The 19,752-nt window shown below is 35.9% G+C and overlaps 1 protein-coding gene across 2 annotated transcripts in view; it reads right to left on the bottom strand.

Moving 5' to 3' along the window:
• PREX2 (phosphatidylinositol-3,4,5-trisphosphate dependent Rac exchange factor 2) overlaps positions 1–19,752 on the bottom strand; it is a 169,538-nt gene that overhangs the window by 80,805 nt on the left and 68,981 nt on the right. For both annotated transcript variants that reach the window (XM_021555585.3, XM_085573856.1), the window contains exons 10-20: positions 18,503–18,647; positions 16,867–16,967; positions 12,937–13,040; positions 11,534–11,583; positions 10,906–10,981; positions 10,103–10,175; positions 8,807–8,949; positions 8,562–8,654; positions 7,157–7,305; positions 2,497–2,582; positions 107–243 (exon numbers count right to left, since the gene is read on the bottom strand). In XM_021555585.3, the coding sequence (XP_021411260.3) occupies positions 107–243; positions 2,497–2,582; positions 7,157–7,305; positions 8,562–8,654; positions 8,807–8,949; positions 10,103–10,175; positions 10,906–10,981; positions 11,534–11,583; positions 12,937–13,040; positions 16,867–16,967; positions 18,503–18,647 (1,157 nt within the window). The remainder of the gene's footprint in view (positions 1–106; positions 244–2,496; positions 2,583–7,156; positions 7,306–8,561; positions 8,655–8,806; positions 8,950–10,102; positions 10,176–10,905; positions 10,982–11,533; positions 11,584–12,936; positions 13,041–16,866; positions 16,968–18,502; positions 18,648–19,752) is intronic.

Raw genomic sequence — 19,752 nt, 5'->3', positions numbered from 1 at the left:
CTCAAACACAGCAGATATATGCGTAAGAGATTAACACTACATTATTTACTTTGACCAAAAATAGAAATCCAGGAGAAAATGTACAAGGGCACCAAATGAGACATACCTGCATTGGCCTCCTGTACTTCCTGCAGGCTGTGACATGAGCAATAACACTTGCATGAGTCTCTTTGCTGACATTAATTCCATTCACTTTGATTATGCACTGGCCAGGGTGGAGACCCGCCGCAGCTGCCACTGTTCCTATTAATAAAAACCCACATAGTTAGCAGACTTCTTTTTTTTTAACATCTCCTTTCAAGATTACAGTCCAAAAAAACTTTTTTTAAAAATCAGAACCTGGTCGGACTGATCCTTACATACTTCCCTTGACCACAGAGTACTTCTGTAGACCAGTTGGATGCCAAGAAAATGGATTTTGCCAGCAGATGTTTCCATAAAAGAGACCAGACAATTTCCTAAAGGCTGCTTTATAAAACAACAAACATTGACTAGCAATATGAAAAGGTAGAAAATCCACCTCAAAGAATAGGACTTTAAAAGGATAAAATGGCTCTAACTTGAAAGTCACTAACTACAACTTAACCTACTTTTATATGACCCAAGCTTATGAGCTTCTTGTTTAATTCAGGTATTTCAATTTTACATACAAAACAGAGCTTTTCTGGCAATACATAAAGTATAAGATAAGACTCTAGTATAAGAAAATAGTATAAGATACTAGAGTATCATGTTAATAATGAAGTGAAATATCTAAATTCCAAAGACATTTCCAAATATATTGCTCTTTTTTTTCCTCTTCCCTGCCAATGCAATTATAGCAAAGGGCCTTAGAGCTTTAAATCAAAATCTCAAAGATAATTAAGTAGAATACCTCAAATTAAATTATCAGAGGGTGGGACAGGGGGACACACACAACATGACACCAAAACAAAACATTTCCTTTAAGCAATATAAAATATTTGGTTCAGTGATTTATTTTCACAATTGAATAACCACGTTGGGAAAATCTAGTTGCTGAATAGGCACTACAAAAAGAGGTGCTGTCCTCAGGTCTTTTCAGTGCAATTCAGACTCACTCCTGCTGGAGTATGGCCTTAGTTCCAGCTACCTGAACATTTGCCTCCAAATGTCTCTTGATACTGACACAGAGGTGTCAAGGAAGTTAAAAATCTACTGCATAGAGCCTGCCAGACTGGGTTGCAGAAACTAGGGGCTGTGAAAGAAAAGGCTAGACTGAATTTGCAGGGCTGACAAATAGAAAACTTGTCACGACTTCATGACTTGCCAGTTGAGCATATTTGACAAGGAAATAACTTGCAGAATATACATGAGCTTCCCTCATTTTAGGAATTATCACTATTAGGTTAAAGCTGCATTTAAAATTTAATATAAAATAAATTCATTGGAAATTACAGTATTACCAGATATTGCAATCTCCTCTCCCCCAAAAAAGACTTAAAAATAAACATATAAATAGATCTTATTTAATATCTCTCCCCCCCGCCCAAAAAAAAAAAACCAAACAAATCTCTCTTCATAAAACCCCAAGGTCCCAATTCAGCAAAGTAAGCATATGCTTAAAATCTTCCAGGTTTAGCAAATCACACAAGCAAGCACTTGCATAATGTTGAGACTAATCAGAATAAAGTATGTGCTTAATAAATAATGATAGGCAGTTTAATTGAGATCCAGGTGCAGAAATAATTATGACATCAGCTACTAAGTTTATTACTCTTTCTTTTGAAAATCTAATTTCTGGCAGCACAGTCTAGAAAAAAATGTCACCAAACTCTGTTTAAATCTCGCTGTATTGCAGATCACTTTTCATGCCTCAGTTACAAAGGCAGGAAGGGGGAAAGAGACACAACTGTCCCACAATAACTGAAAATACAGTTAGTTTGTTCCACCATAAGCAACATAAGGCAGCACGAAATAATGCTTCAACTTCTTTTAGCATAAGAGCACTGCTCAAAAACATTGAGTTAGGATAGGAAGCATCTGAAAATCACATCCCAAAATAGTATTTACATGAACCATCTACATTTACTAAGACAAAGCCACTAACACTCCTGAAAAGATTTGTTAAAAGCACATTTATTTGCAAAATGTTTTCAGAACATTGCAGAACCACACAGCCACCTAACATATTAACACACAGGTTCACAACAGCTATTCATTTGTTGCTCTGATTGAACAAAGTTGTATTGTATCCTTCAGCTACCCCTTAATCTATAAAAAAATGCACAGCTTTAATTTAACTTTCCTACATTGGTATAACTACATTTAATAAAAAGAGTTGGAAGATGTATCCACACTTACAGAGTATAAGTACACAAAACTTATATATTTGAGTTTATTTAATATAGTTTGTTACTTTGAGAAAAAAAAAAAATCTAAAATGTATTACTGGACCTAATTTTGACTTATCTCAACCAAGTCATTTAGATATTAAACATATATTTACCAGTACCATTGACAGCTCTTATGGCTTACCTCTCCCAACAGCATGGACAACAGATGGGCCAAAACCCCGGATTTGGAATCCAAGTCCATCTGCAGAATCAGGAATCTTCACTGTCCTGATACAAACAAAGATTTAACATGAATGTAGCAAAAGGTAGTATTTTGTTATTCATCAGCATGTAGGGTTACAAGAGTGTAAAACTCCACACTTTTATTCAAATCATTTTTCAGATTTTACAGCATTCATATTCCAAATACAGTGCACCACCGGCATCAGAAATAAGAGCAAGCTGAAACAGCACAAACTATCTATTTCACAGGGAAATTCAATATGCTCATTATAATCAAAACACCACCATAGCTTTAAAATTCCTCCAAAATGGACTGATCTTCAGGTAAGTTGCCATAGCACAGAAACACTGAAAGACATGGGAAGGCAGCCAGTCTCTTCCAGCCAAAAGGCCAGAGCCTGGGGACCAGAGATTACAGCAGGTCTGATCAGAGAAGCTGCAGAAGACTGCAGAACTCAGATACATATTACATTTTAAAAGAAACACAGAATGTGCTGAGTTGGAAGGGACCTACAAGGATCATCAAAGTCCAACTCCTGGCCTTGCACAGATGCCCCAAGAGTCACATCATGTGCCTGAGAGCACTGTCCAAACATTTCTTGAACTCTGTCAGACTGATGCTGTGAGTACTTTGTTCCAGTGCCCAACCATCCTCTGGGTGAAGAGCTTTTTTATAATATCCAAACTAAACCTCCTCTGACAGAATCACAGGCCTTTCCCTCAGGTTCTGTCACTGGTCACCACAGAGAAAAGATCAGTGTCTATCCCTCCTTTCCTGCTCCCAAGGAAGCTGCAGACTGCAGCGAGGTATCCTGTCATAAAAGGAAATTTTGATTGATAAAAAGGACTTTCCTCTCATGAAGCCATGCTGGCTGTGACCAATGACTGCGTTGTCTCTCAGGTGTTTTTCGATACCTTCCAGAATAATCTTCTCCATAAGTTTACCAGACACAGAAGTGAGACTGTAGTTTCCCAGGTCCTCTTTCTTGCCCTTCTTGAAAATTGGGACATTTGTCAGCACTCAGTCAGCTGGCATCTCCTCAGATTCCCAAGACAACTCAAAAATCATCAAGAGAGGATTTACAATGACATCAGCTAGCCCTCTGAGGATTCTTGGATAACCCTCATCAGGCCCCATAGATTTGTAGAGTTCCAACTGAAGCATCAGATCTCACACTATTTCAGGATTGGCTGAGAGTTGATCATTCTCACAGTCAAGGTCCTCCAGCTCAGGGCACTGCAACCCCCTTTGGACCACCATCCATAACAAAGATGGATGTGAAGAATAAATTAAACACGTCTGCATTGTCCCTGTCCCAGTCTGTGATGTGAGGTGACCATCTTGTAACAGGTCAATGTTATTTTTGCATTACCTATTCCCATTAATATTCTTGAAAAACTCTTTATTGCCCCCATATTTCCAGCCAGCTTCACCTCCAGTTGACTTTTGGCCACATGAATTTTCTCTCAGCAGTAGTGAGTAGTGTCTCTGTAGTCTTGCAACATCACTTGACCTTCCATTGGGCATACGCTTTCCATTTTAGCTTTATTTCCAGAGAAGATCACAGTTCAACAAGGCCCATCTTCTGCCTCACCTGCCTGACTTACAACATTTGGGAATTGCCTGCTCCTGTGCCCTTAGGAAGTGATGTTTAAAAAGTGACCACCACTGATGGACCCCAACAACTGCAAAGATATTCCCACTCTTAAATAAAGAATCCTGTCAGGTGTCAGTAGACAAGGTGTTGAGTAGATCATCCTGTGGTTAACAAACCCAAAATTTTTCTGCTGACACCAACCTTGGAGCCATGCATTGACCTGATGGATCTGCCTAATCTTATTGGTATTATTCCTTGTTAACTGGAAGAATGGATGAAATCAACTACCATGCTCCTGATCCCTCCACCAATCAGGGCACTGAAGTCTGTTTTGATTGCCCTCAGACTTCCCTGTTTTATTTTATCACCAGTTTGAACAACCAATAGTGGATAATAACCAGAGAGCCTTAGTAGACTGGAGAATTTTCCAGTAATGCCCCTTATCAGAGCCCCTGGGAGACAGCAGACTTCCCTGTGAGTTGGGTCAGGTCTGCCTATCAAGCTCTTCTTTCCCCTTAGAAGGGAGTCTCCTATCACAGCTATCCTCTTTTCCTATTAACAGAGGAGGTCCTGGTGCAGGGTGCAGGTGGTGTTGTTTCAGGAGGCCCCACCATCCCAGAAGGATCTTCACATACCTCACCAGTTGTTTGGCCTTCTCCATCCAGAGCCCCACACCTGCTGTAAAAGGTACCAGTCCTACTTGCCAAATTCAGAGAAAGAGGAACCTTCTTGCTGCTATGTGCTGTGATGTGCCTCCAGCCTTCATCTTTAACAGACCCCTGGCTAATTTAACAGTCCTTTGACTAATTACCCTGCAGGGTTCTGAGTCCATCTGCTTCTTTACCACACTGGAGGTTCAAGACTCCTGGGATCCTGAGACTGTAGCATTGCTGAAAATAATTGATCTCTCTTTTGCTTGTTCACTCAAACACTGTGCAGCCACTTGACTTCTTCCTGAAGCTCCACCTGCAACACAGCTCCTCAAACACAGCACACTTCCTGCAAAATAACTCTTTGTAGACCCCAGCCTTGCAAAGAGGCATCAGGCACTCCCAGCAGCCTGTGCCTTTCCTTGCTGAGTTTTCTTTAAATAATGTTTCATTGCAGTTTTTCTGAGCACCTACAGAAAGTACTGAGTTTTGTAAAGTAAGAATTATCCAGTGCTGCTTGTATGACTTGTAAGTACACTGTGCTGTGATCCTGCTTGGTCTAAGAACAAGAGTAATAATCCTACCAACAAAAACACAATTCTGAGAATCAATATTCACATCTACTCCTTAAAATAAAGCCCTGAGTTCACCCAAAGTAAGCTAGCATACCCTCATGATATCAGCTCAGCGTCTACAAAAAGCAACACAGCTGCATCAGCCCTTATCAGACCTAGTTAGGTCATGCATAACAGTGCACTGATTTAACTTTGCAGCCTTTCCATCTAGAGCCAGCTCTGTTATTATTTTAGAGATCTTTGCCCCAAGCTCCATTTCCTATTGCAAAAGCAAACAAATTCCAATCAGTGCTGAAAAGTGATTTTAAAATACATTTGGACTGTAGCAAACTTGATTTACAGGCAGTTTTGAATAAAACAACTGCATCATATCTTGTACTTTTTTTTTTTCTAGTATATATAATGTTAGGCATTTGGAGATGATTATCATCAGAGGTGAGATCCAAACTTCATTGAAGTATATATTTTTTAAAATATAATAATATATAGAGATTATTAAATTTTCACTTGAAACATTTTGTAAGTATAACATCATTAAATATACTCATATATATTAACTATTGATACCATCTATTCAATTGCATTATGAAACTGCTTTGAGAACATGCTAATAACTATGAAATACCATCACTGGCAGCTTAGGCAAAGAATTCAGGAGAGAACTGTCTTCTATGAACTCAGCTGTGCTAGCAGCAGCTGCTGACAAAAAACAGGGAACAGTGAGAAACAAATTTGATTTCTGTAAACTCTACATTCACTAGACAATCTCTCTCAACCCTGAAATTTACCCACAAGTTGAGTCAGAAATTAAACCAACATTTGTATTAAAAAAAGGCCAAGATACACATTTTATGCTTTCTACAATCGTGTGGTCTTGGGAATTTTTTACCTGCTTTTTTTGAGGGGTGGGAACAGGTGTTGTAAAATCAGTCCAGATAAGCATCTTTATGCCTTATTTATTTTTCTTAGTTCTTTTTCCTGTTCTGGGTGCCATTTTACTACCCAAGACACCTTTGCTTATTAAGAGGAGAAATAGATCTTGGATCTGCCACTTAACCAGAGCCATTCCTGAGCAAGGCACTCTGTATTCTGTGTGGTAACAGAGGATAGCCCCTCTTTATTCTGCAAATTTCAAATAAAAAATTACTCCTGACAAGTTTGTCTTAGTCTTCTTCTTTTTTATGTATAACCTAGAAAAAACTGCATTAACTTTATATACTAATATACTATTACTCATATACTTACGCTCATTTACATATTTACTGAACCTACCTATTAAACCTCACTCTGTATTTCTTTTACATAACAAAACTTGTGTTTAGGTAGGAATGGGCAAAACTATCCACCGAAATGCTTCTGTTACATGAAGATGAGGAGCTGTTTATTTCCTCCAGCTGTTTACACAACCCACACACAAGCTGAAGGGTCCATGAGACCACAGTCTGACAATGCCAAACCAGCAACTAATCCCCAGACACAGGAATTTGTCTGATACACACAGCAAGACATAAGTGATCGAAACTGTCCATATAGCCAATGAAATTTCATTTAAACTTGCAGTACCTGCATGTATATAAAGTGGCAGAGCTGAAGATCTAAAGTACTCCTGTGATTCTCCTGCTGACTCACAAAGAGGATAAAACAAAATCAAAGCAAATCAAATTGCTTGACTTTGCAAAGAAAGATCAGATAGAGCATCTAAAAACCCTTTACAGTAGTGCTCTCTGAAGTTCCACTAGTCTGAAAATTCACTTCAATTGTTGTTTGGAAAATTTCCCAGAGGAATGGTAACTTACTCTCGAGGTTTGGTGCTCACAAGAACACGCAGGGGCTTTCTGCTGTTTAAACAGGCTTTCAGGAAGCAATCCACTTCACTGAAGGGTCGCAGAAAAACCAGGTCACCGTTAATGGCAAAGATTTTCTTCCCAACTTCCAAGCCTGCCATCTAGAAAATAACAACAGTTGTGTACATGTTTGTCTTTGATAACCACTAACATTATGTTTTCTTCTGTTGGCATGCAGACCAACAAAAAAAATGACATTCACATTTTCTTTACATTCTTTTTGACTCCTTCACATGGTGGTCAGTTAACATGACAAAATGTTTCTAAAACTGGTTAAACTCATGTGAAGGGAGAACACTCATTCTGAAGAGAGCGAAATACAAGACCTAGTATTAATCAAGATCTTGTGACAGTATTACAATACCAGTTCATTTTTTAGTAATTCACAACACAGCCTTGATTGAGCCATTTATTTTATGACAGTACTTAATTTTTTATCCACCATTTTCCAAAGGAGCTAAAGCTTCTTTTCATAAAGAAAGACCAATTAATATTTTAGTAAGTGGATATTTGCTAAGTTCCAAAACAAAGAGTTTTTAAACTTTGGTCTAACAAGAAAAGCACCATTACAGTAGAACTACAAGAGTACAAAGAGTGGCTCAGGGTATGGGCAAAGCCCTAGTGCCATCTGAGAATATGGCAGAACCTGATAGCTAGAAAACCTTATTTAGCTCTGTGGCTGAATTATATTATTCATTTGCTCTGTCTTTTTATAATTTAAATTTGTACTCTGCCATGAGATTTGGAAAGCCTTGAAATCTAAGTCCAAGTTTTTCTCTCATGAAAGAGCATCATACTTTATCTTTACATATACAGACTCCCATGTTGCTCAGTAGAATATTAATTAACCCAAAGAGAATATAAAGCAATGCTGCCAAACAGGAAGGCTGTAATTTATTCATTCAGGGTCTCAAATCCCAGATTTTATCTAAAGCTTGATATATCCTTTACTATGAAATATATCAACTGCATCTCACAGACAAGCTCTATACCCACTTCATATTCTACCAATATTTTTTATCTCATTTATGTTTAATGTCATCACTGGCATATTATAAAAGGCATTAAAATAAAATGACAACTTTTATATAATCACTTAATATGGCAATTTAGCTGAGCAGAAAATAAGTGTCAAAACAATGGTCAAAACAATATTTTAAATAAAACTATAGAGAAAACAAATCAACAAACCAAAAACAACAAAACAAAACAAAAAGAAAAGAGATTAATAGGCACAGCCTTCTTGGTAAATGTTCACTTTCACCTTCTACTACTATAGATTCTCCTACATGATGTACAAAACATACATTTGTGATCAGTAAATAAAACAGGGAAGATAATTTATAATATTCCATACCTCAGCATTTGATCCTTTCTCCACTACTTTAATAATTGGCACCTTATTTTTATCTTCTAAACCAAAACCATAGGTTCCTTCATTAGATTTAATCTGTAAAAAAAATGTTTACATATTGTTCAGAAAGGGCATTAATAAAAACTGAAGTATGTCTTCATTAAATAACAATAAACTGTCCTAAAACATTGTCACTCTGACCAATTTTTTTAATTCATCAAAGCACACAGTGATGATGTTTCACTCACCAGTAATGACTTGGCTATGACGTTTTCCACTACTTTCAGATCATGCTTCATGAGTCTGTGCTTCATATTTGATCCTTCCATTTCTTCATCCGCATAAAAACGGAACAGCAGTGGTTCATCTTTAAATTCACTTTTCTCTAACACTGTATGACAGAAACCCACACATATTAATCTTTATTTTCTTTTCAACTTTTGAATATCATGACTTTCACAAACCATGAAATACTGAACATGCATACACATATTGAATTCTAGCAAAGTATTTTTGTATGTGTGAATCCAGGGAAATCTTTTAACATAAACAACTATTGTTATTTGGATTCATTACAGAAGTACAGATTCATTACAGAGAGATAGGTATCACTAAGCTCATTTTTCAACTAGATTCCAGCAAGCTGAGAAATATGTATTAGCATGAAATAATTTTAGTAAAAGTACTAAGCACAAGGTTTCTTCCTTAAAGGGATTTTAAAACATGATTTTGAAAATTCTGCTGGACAGCTGCTGAAGATGCTCACCACCAACTTCTGGCACTCTCCAGATGGTGAAGCATGCTGAGTTTAGAATTAGAAGCAGGTTTGCTGTGGATGTGGAAGCAAGCAGAACAGCCAATGGATGCAGTTTGTGTGTTCAAAAGTCAAAGGCAAAAGAATGAACAATACCGGAGAGTATGTTCTCAACCCCTTGTCAAAACAAACTGATAAAAAATATCTCTTCCTCTTTTCATTTTAGTAAATGACCTACTACTTCAATTCTTTCACTGAAATCTTCCCTCTGATGGTCTTAAATGAGTCCTTGTTCACCTTAATTTTGGTGCTGCACATATCTCTGGCCTCCTCTCCCTTCTTTGTTCTTTGCTATCCTTAGATTTTCTCATTTTTCTCCAATCTGCTTTCTCCCATTGCCACCACTTTTTTGAAGTCCTGCTCCTTCATACTTTATTAATTCCCCCCAAAATCTCACATTTCTTTCCTACGTTATTTTTATTGTCTGATCAGTGCCAACATGCATTAGTTTCTTAAGACATTTCTTGCAAAGTGATGAATAAAACTGCCCCCACTAAATCCTTTAGTGGATTAATTCCTCAGCATGTGCTAAAAAATTGGATATAATTTTCAGAGTATACAATAGCTATTTTTTTCCTTGAAGACTGTAGCATCAATCTCTTTAGTGATACAATAGAAGAACTTTCCATCTGTTCTGTAATATCTTTATCAGCCCCTGCATTTCCTTCCAACTGTGCAGATAACATTAAACAGAAAGTAAGCATAGCTTGTACAGAATGTATTTACTTACCATGGTGCATAAACCCATTATCACAAAGAGCTACACCAAATATCATAGCTTCCTCCCTTGTCCGGCAATCCCCCTGTGAAAACACAGTACATTTTTAAAATGTCTGTAAAAATATTAACAAAATGGAAACTGTCCACAATGGCATAATCTCACAGGAATGGCAATTGCTGCAGAATACATTTTCCACCATCACATTATCACCTTTATATATTTCTAGCATATATATATATATATAGATAAACCAGTATATACATGTTTATCATAGAATCAGATAGTAGTTTGGGTTGAAAGGGACCTTTATATGCCATAATGCTCTACAATTACAAATAAATAGGACAATACTTGAGCATTCTCCATAAAAAGTGAACATAATAGAACATATAAGCATCAAAGTTTTAAATTTTATTTTATGGAACTAGTGCATGTTGACAGAGTGAACAGGATTCCATGTTGTTTTTTCTCGTTCATTTAAAAGGAAACAGAATTGATGGCAATGAATTGGTACAGACTTTTGCACATCTAGTTAGTAATTTAGTTTCTCATTTCATTTCATTTTAAGCTACAGACAATGTTATATGCTGAATCACAAAGCTAAGTGTCGTCAAAACATTTCAATTTCAGATAAGGAAGCTAAGCACAATAGGGATGAAAATCATAGCTGATGACAGCTGATTTCTGTTACTTTACTGGTTTAAGAGGATTACACTACACAAAGTGTTTGTGTGGTTTTTTTTAATATATCGCTAGCTTTCAAATCAGAATTTAAATGCAAAACATGCATAAATCCAAAGGTGTCTACTTGCCTGGGCAATCAACCAATCTATGAATTTGTTAGCCATAACCACAGATTTGTAGGTTCTCAAGTGATAGTCTTTATCCCTGTTCAAAATAACACAAAACAATTTTTCAAAGTCAAACAAAAGATCCAAAGAGAAAAAGACTTGTAGTTTATAAGCAAGTTAGTGCAAGCATGAATTGAGCACTTAATAATGGTTAAGAAGTTTTCTCTGGAGGAAAAAAATAGCAAATTAAGTCTTTCTTGTAGACAGAAAGTAGGAGGCTGATCACAACTTATTTGGGTGATATTGTCACTGGACAATATCACCCAGCAGCTGGTGTGCTGCTCTGGGACACAGAGCAACAAATGAGGTATTAGTAAATGAGTGCACTAATATATACAGTTAGTATATAAGCATATCCATCAGGACATAGGAGGCTCTAGAAGTCCATTTTAAAAGTTATATTGAACAGAGTTGGCAGCCATTTAGTAGTTCAGTTATGCTTTTTTTCTTGACAGCATTTCAGTCTCATCTGATTACTCTCAAAAGACTAATCTTGAAAGGATTGGTTATGTTCCTACATTCAAACACAATATCTTCAGATCATGTACTTCTTCCAAATGACTCCCTCAGGATTTTTAATTGGACTCACCTAATTACTGGGGTAAAGAGGCTGTGCAGGCGACAGTACAGTCGTACACCCTGTTAAAGAGAAAGAGGTCAGGAGTTAACCACACATTCACATCAAAGACAAGAGAAGGAACATAGTAACGAAGCCTGAATGCTGTCAATGAATTTCATTTACATAGTAAAAATACCTGTTCAAATTTCTCTGCATTTTCATGTACCAAAACAATGTTTCCTGATAACAATATTGATGAATAAATTATGCAAATGAAAACATATCCAATCTAACCTAAGCTTACTGAGACACATGCAAAACAGATTAGCTTTAAAGTAGCATTAAGATATTCTGAAGGTTTGAAACACTTAGAAATAAAAATAAATAAAAAAAAAATTAATGTTTCCATGCATTAAGGCTGTCCCAAACACTGATTGCTATTCTACACACAACTAAGTAATTAAAGTAAAAACCACTGCATTTCATTATATGCATCAATACTTTGCTTACAAATTAAAATTATAACTAATCCATTTTAAAAATGCAAAAAGATTCAAAGATTAGAAATGCTTTCTATTAAAAGCAAATAAATTATACATCTGCAGTAGTTTAAGAAACTACCATCAGAAAATTGTATCAAAAAAAAAAGAAAAACACATTAGTATTACTTAGAAAACTATCAAAAAGCAATTATGTTTACAATATGCAAGTATAATGACTAAAACTTGTGTCAAATTAGATTCCATCCTATTATGCTCTGCCTGGGAGTTCAGTATTGTAGATTCCTCTAGATGCACTTTATATTAACAAATGGAGCAAAAATTAAATAATACTGCAGCAAAAATTAAATTATACTGCAGTGTAATACCCAAATGCAGGCATTTTCTACTGACTCCAAATCATGATGAATTTGAATATTTAAGTTTAAAGGAAACTTTGATCAATCTTTGTATTGCTGTCAGTAACATAGGTCAGTAACATTATTGTCAGTAATACATAACCTATTATGTCTAAACATCCATGTGACAATAGATTTACTGCCTAGATAGAACACTTATAAAGGACACTCAGATTTTAGAGAAATTTTAAAGCAGTTTCCTACATGTATCATCATATCTATGAGAAAGAACGAAAAAATACAGTAGACTGAACCTCAGCTTCAGGGTTACCCAAAAACACAAGCAATGCATCCTGCATATGAAACCACTGAATAGCAACTATAACTACATAATAGCAAATTGTCCTTTTGTATTTAAAATGTGTAAAAATTAACCAAAAGCTTAGAAATGGAAAACTGAATTTGATTCACATAAACATAGAGAGGTGACTGTGAGGGGATGCTGTTTATCCCAGTAAATCTTACATTACTTTTCAAGCAGAATTTCAATTTCTGATGTGTTCTTCCTAATAACAGCAACTATTTTATTCTGTACCTTGGAGATCACATCCTGCATCTCATTTCTGGGATAGTATGTTCCATCATCGTATCGGAATCTGTACAGCATGTGTTCAGGTTTGAATTGGTGCTTATCTGTAACTAAATTAAAAAAAAAAAAAAAAGCATTGTTAGATGACTTTCTGAAGAAACCAAGGAGAGAGAAGAAGGCCAGCATAATTTCTTCTAGTAAGAGCCCTAAACACAGCAATAGGTAGATTTCAAGCAGGAAGGCCAGGAAGCCCAATTAGATCATCTGCCCTAAGCTCCTTTATTGCCACTGGTGACAATATTTCTTACAACATTTAAGTAGTACAGAAGAAAACAGTTTCAAGTCACAGGGCAAAGGATATGGAAGACAGGCAGGGGACAGCATGAAAAATTAGGCACTCAAATCTTTTTAGTCTTCAGTGCTTTTGCAGAGCTTATCAAGCAAATAATCAAGTAGGACTTATTTTGCAACTATTCATATTATTATTTCACATTATTTTCTCTCCTTATTCTTGATGAGGCCAATCTCAGATGATTCAGTAAATATACAAACACTTCACAACACATTTGACCAGTCTTGCAGTGTGAACAAAGAGCAAGGAACATCTCCCTCTATATACAGCCACCTAAATGTTTAAGTTTAGGTGGCAATTATCAAGAGATAATTGCCAAGAGATTGTTATGCAATTATTATGACGATGTTGATAATCTATTTCCCCAAGGACCTGGGAAAAAGGATCTTAACATCTGGACTTTCACAGTTTCACAAGCTTCCAGCAACAAACCTCACAACTTCAAGTGTTTGTCAAAACAGATCATATCATAGGATGCAAAGGTTCTCCTGGAAACTGCACTGCTAGAGATCTTTCTGAAAAACAGCTGATCCATTAGAAATTATCACCATCCTAAGATAACTACTTTATTAATTACAGCTTTACTTGCAGTTGTACGCTTTAATTTTGAAAGTCAATTTATATGTCATCAACTGATAAAGGAGGGTGCTGTAATGTCTTTATTTATCAGAGTAACACACCTGAGAGAGTTAGGTAATTCTGTGCATGCCTTCCTATAGCAAGTGATTAAGCCATCATATATAATTCTCTTCCAGAAATTTAGTTAGGCGTCATAAACTGTGTATAGTGAGGTGCCTTCCATCTACACAATTTTTCATGCCCCTTCAAGCTGCTTAGTATTGCCACACATCATCTGATACACAGACATAAAAACTGAACTTCGTATGCTAAGTGTCATGGGCAAGAGCAAAATAACATCTCTACCTGCATTTGATATATCTACTAACAGTAAAGCTCAGGACACGGTTCTAGTTGAACTGATGGTTATTCAAAATAATTCCTAAGCTCTTTCATGTATCCTTGCTGCTAAATACTTGAGATACAGACTACAAAATTTTCACGTATAATGCCTAAGTATCTATTTTAATTTTAATAATATTTTAATGAATGTGACCATTTAACTAAGAAAAAAGATGTCTTTGAGCTCTATAATTAAAAAATATTCCTACCGTTGAAGAAAAAGAATGTATTCCAATAGATTAATGAATAAAAAAGTTCTTTATAATGTGTAAGTTCCAAAAATAAAAAAACATCATCAAGACCATTTTGCGTAAAGCCAAATTATTCCTCACTCTTACAGGGTTGTGCTGGGAGGGAACCAGGATGACAAAGCACCTTTCCTTTTTTGCATGTCCTTGACAGACAGAGCAGGCTATGCCCTCTGAGGAACACAAAACAGCACTCTGTCTCTGCAGTCCCAAGTTACCACTGTGAACCAGAAACTAAGGGAGTAGCTCCACAGTGCTGGGACATGTTGGGTTTCAAACACATAAGCTCACAAAAAGCTGCATAACCACTAAAATAAGAAAGGCCAAGTGGTTTTGTGTGTCATTTCCAACACTGTACCCACATTTATGCTGGGATAGGTATTTATATGGCATACGCTACAAAAAAGGAACTGATCAAGGTTTAAACTGTCTTTTAATTTTTTTTGCCAAGGTAATTTTAAATCAGATCATTACATCAGTCCAAGAAACTGCATAGCCACATAAATACCTGTTCATTTTAAAACTATCTGATATTTAGTTTATTTTTGCAACTACAAAGCTCCTTAATCCCTTGAGATAAGGCTTCCATCTCTAATCAGCTGTGAGTGGACAAAGTACCTCATACCAATGACTGGTATCAGTCATTTCAAATATCAGAGAATTCCACCAGGAGCTTTAAAATAGCAGCATACAAACAAATTTTCCCCCTTATTTAAAAATAGAAGGGGGGAAAAAAGGAAAAACTGTAACTTTTCTGCTTGCTAGAGTTCACACATCAGGAAGTACAACAATGTCCATCACAACACGGTTCTGTCATTGCTAGAATGAACTCCAGCACAGTGACAATAATGGCCAGCCTACTGAATATGCAAGCTCTCAACAAAGGTCTCTACAATATTTGCAATGTAAATAACAGCCAAACATTCTTCCTCCCTTGCTCCCTCTGTGAAAACAGATGGTTCATTCAACTTTATTTTAGGAATGCTATTTTCAGTGAACTACAGCTGGATTCACTATTCAAAGTAGCATGTCTGGCTCACATTTCTGTGCTCTAATATAATTACCCTTTTATCTCATGAAGTTACACAATATTCATTTAACTTTGCATTGAGAAAATCTATGGGTGTATTTAGGATATAAATTACAAGATCAGGAGAAGAATTTCTGGCAACAGAATCATTCTATTGAAAACAGTTCAGTGTGTCTAGTAAACATAATAGCATCTGACATTTGAATAATGGTGGAAGAAAATCATGTAGACTGACATTAAAGAAATGACGACTACATGACTACTGATGAATAACCTTAATATTCTTCCTCCTACTCCGCATATGTTTAAAACACACCCAGCTCAGTGGCACTATGTTTCTCCCACTTTCTTTCCAGTCAAGGACACTAAAATCATTGCAAAGAACTTAAATTAAGTATTAAATTAATTGCTGGCTGGAGTACAGCAGTATTAAAATGTATATTATCAAAGATTCCATCTAAATTTACACCCTGGATCTCTGATGGTATGGTAACTAACTTGACATCTTTGTTTTGAGTGACTGTACCTATCATATTCTGTAAAATATTACTTCAAAACCAGAAGATTCTTCAGTTTACTTATACGGTCCTGTTAGACTATATGTTGTAGTGACAGCAGAGATAAGGACATGCTCTTGTAAGAGAAAAATGTTGCCAGAGCAAATTACCTGCAGAAATCAAATCTTCTTTCCAGCTAAAAAATTGAACCCTTTCAGTAATACTTCTCTCTACAATAAGCTAAATGCAGAGAGTTGACTACAAATTTCAGCATCAAAATATCAATTTTAGTAACTATACAATGTAGTGAAGAGAAGGCCTAAAAATTCAAAATATTTAACTGTTGGGTTACAGATTCATCAGCTCCACTTGTAACATCTAACAGATGAGCAGGCACATTTATCAAAACAGCCAGTTGTGACTCACTGTCATGTAAAATTCTTAGTTGAACACCTTCCCAAAAATACCTGACCTTAATAAAGCTTAGAATCCTTATAAGCAGTGTACTATTCTCTGTTTCCCCAGAATTTAGTTTTATATTTGTTTATATATTTTTATATATGTTATTTTTATATATTTACAAAAGAACAGCAGCATTTCTCTAGATGCTTTTTCCTGATGTTGTGATCCCATCAGCACAGAGAAAATCTGACCGAATCAGTGGAGCCTTTCCCAGTAAATCTGCTATGGACATGGACAGTGGCCCCATAAGGCCCCTGGAAGGATATAATGCAGATTCCACAAGCTGTCTTGTGTTAACAAGACCATCCTTTTGTCAGACAAAATTAAGTCCATTCTAGTTACAACTATTATCTTGAAAAAAAGTCAGTTAAAACCAACTCTATTTACCGTGGTGAATAATGCCATTCTCTAGTAAAGCTTGGCCAAGATGAACACCTTCTTCAGATTTGTGTATCTCTCCAATTTCCAATAGCCAGGACACAAATTCACTGAAAAAACAGATACAGAAAACAAATTTTACATCTCATACCACATCTACTGCATGTCCCTCTCCATTACTAGTGTTTCTTACTAATCTTGTAAATTATTCTTTAGCCTAATGATCCTCAAAATGTCATACCACCTTTAAAAAACTCACACTTTACAGCTTTTCTATTATTTTGACATAACTACATATGGTTTCCCATGAGATGTCTTTTCTGCTCAGAACTTTTCCATGCATGAAGTTAACCTAGCACATTATAAAGACTTTCCATGTTTTTTGGGGTATCCTCAACTGGCATAACTGCATTTGATCAGACAAACCAATATAAAGGAATCCCAGGCATTGCTACTGCACCTGCCCAAGGCAGGAATGCCAGGAAGGCAGAACACAGTATAAACAGTAGGCTAGTAACTTCCAAAGTGTGTCAAACATATTGACATCCAGAGCATATATACCAAGTATATATTCATGTGCAGAAAATGCCTGGCTTCTACCAAAGCAAAGCTGATGTAGTTCAGAGACATGGGATCTACAGCACATAAGATGGGCATGTTACAAATCAAAAGAAAAGTGCAATGAGGTAGTGCAACTTTCACGTTCATGGGTTATAATTGGTGGCCCTGGGACCAGCAGAAGCATTCTTCAAAGCACTCCAAAGATAGCCCTGAAAAGAAGCCATTTTATGGTAGATTTAAATGGCTCCTCACCATAAGTGTGCTCTTCACTTGCATCCAACAACTTTACTGAGGAAACATGATTCTACCATAACTGAATTATTAATCTTAATCCTGATTTCACATCTCTTCAACTGTGTCACTTCTGACAGCTCATAAGACTCTACCAAGTTTTATTTCCTCTTTTGAACCCAGTGGTATTTTCTCAACAACTTTTTTTTGTGCAAAACACTCTATTTTATAAAAATGCTTTTTACACTTAACTTATGACCATAAGTCATGAAAACTTATGACCATAAGTTTTCACACTTGTGGCCAAATTAAATAAGTGATAACTCTTCTGTCTCCCGAATTATTTTTTTTCATATACACATTTTAAGGGCATCTATTTCTTTTTCAGTCTTCTCAAGCCATAGGCATAATAAGGCACTATAAAGATACTTCTGATAATTTAAACATGTAAACCTTATTTTCTAACTCTGTTCCTGACCTTCAAGCAAGAGGAGGACAGAAGCTGTTAAAAAAAATATTACTTAGGTGGAATAAATAAAATTTTACACTCCAAACTAACCATTCCAGAAACAAAATGAATTTTAAAAGTTGGGAATTATTTCTTGAGAGAAATTAATTCACTTGATGCATTTCCATATTTTCATCATGCCCTTGGCAGCCTTGTCTCTTTAATAGAGCTACTTTGCAACATTCATAAATTTTAGGCAGAACATTTTACGTTCTGGCTAAATTCTGTGAGGCAAATAGGCCTAACAGACATTACAAATGAAGTGTGGTTTCTACAGAATCCCAAAGCAGATTTAAAATGTAGGTTTAGGTGGTAAGAATTCATGCTATCAAATGCATATAATACCTTCCAAGAAAGCATTTGGGGAAAGTAGTTAATTTCCTCTTCCTGTCTTTGATGAGATTCCCTTGTTTGCACATCATTTTGTACAATCTTTCTCCTTGCTCAGAGATCATCACCCAAGTGTCCTGTTCCATGCCCAATTTTAAACCTGCCAAAAATGCATGAACATTTTATGAAGTTATATTGCCATTATATTTCAGTATGTTCCCTGAAACAGAAAAGCAATACTGGTATTTTACATGTGAAAAAAAGTTAAAGAACTGATTTTCATTATTTTCTCATGATCAAGTTAAACCATGAATATCTGATCTTCATACAGCATAGCTAAAAGATGTTTTTCTTACAGAGAATTTAATTTGTTAGTCTCTCTACACTACCATTTATTTTGTAGTAATAACTGACTCCAGTATATGAACATTTGCAAAGGAGTAGTCATGTGTTCATAAGTGTAAAATAAGGAGCCTTGGTTTTCCACTTATCACATGATAATAAAGAGATCTTCACTGAAAGGAGTATTTTTCAAATTTCCAGTTAATAGTAGTAACAAGTTATCGTATACATATGATAGTTTCACAGAGATAATTCACTCCTTTTCCACAAAATCATTCAGGTTTGGCAGGGGATCTGGAACTAGGAGATCTTTATGGCCCCCTTCAACCCAAGTAATTCCATGATATTCCACCTGAGTAAGGGTCGGGTACTTTTTTTAGTTCTGAAAATACAGCCTGGAGAAATGTGTCTGTCATGAGAAGCTAACAGTGGTAGTGGGAATAGAACAAGGATTGTCTCTTACCATCCAAGAACCACATAGCAGTGATGTCACACAAACAAATAAAACTTGGAGTATCCCAGGGAAAAGAAAACTTAACTAATATACTACTTCTGGAGCTTAGAGGACGTTGATGCTGTTATTTGTATTGACATTTCAAGTAAGGTCATCATGGCATCATCAATCTTAATTTGTATTTCAAAGGTTTTTTTCAAAAATTTCTAACTTGATGAATGCCTCAGGGGTTTACAGGAAAGCCACCAAATCGACAGAAAATTTCTTCAAGAAGTTTACAATACATCTTGATTTTCTCTAGCAAGCAAATACAATCTACAAAGTGGTCTTAGTTTATCATTTTATTACAAAAGCTCAAAACTCTGCTAAATCACTTAATTCAGAGCATTTGTTCAGTTCCTTTTTGTTTAGCTTCTGCTACACAGATTCCAAGTAAAAGTAGAGGCTTAGTTTCTCTCAGTCCTTTGAA

This window comes from Lonchura striata, chromosome 2 (assembly GCF_050655825.1).
Source record: "Lonchura striata isolate lonStrDom1 chromosome 2, ASM5065582v1, whole genome shotgun sequence".
Classification (NCBI taxonomy): domain Eukaryota; kingdom Metazoa; phylum Chordata; class Aves; order Passeriformes; family Estrildidae; genus Lonchura; species Lonchura striata.
The sequence above is the reverse complement of the archived record's forward strand: the minus strand, read 5'-3'. Positions and strand labels throughout refer to the sequence as shown.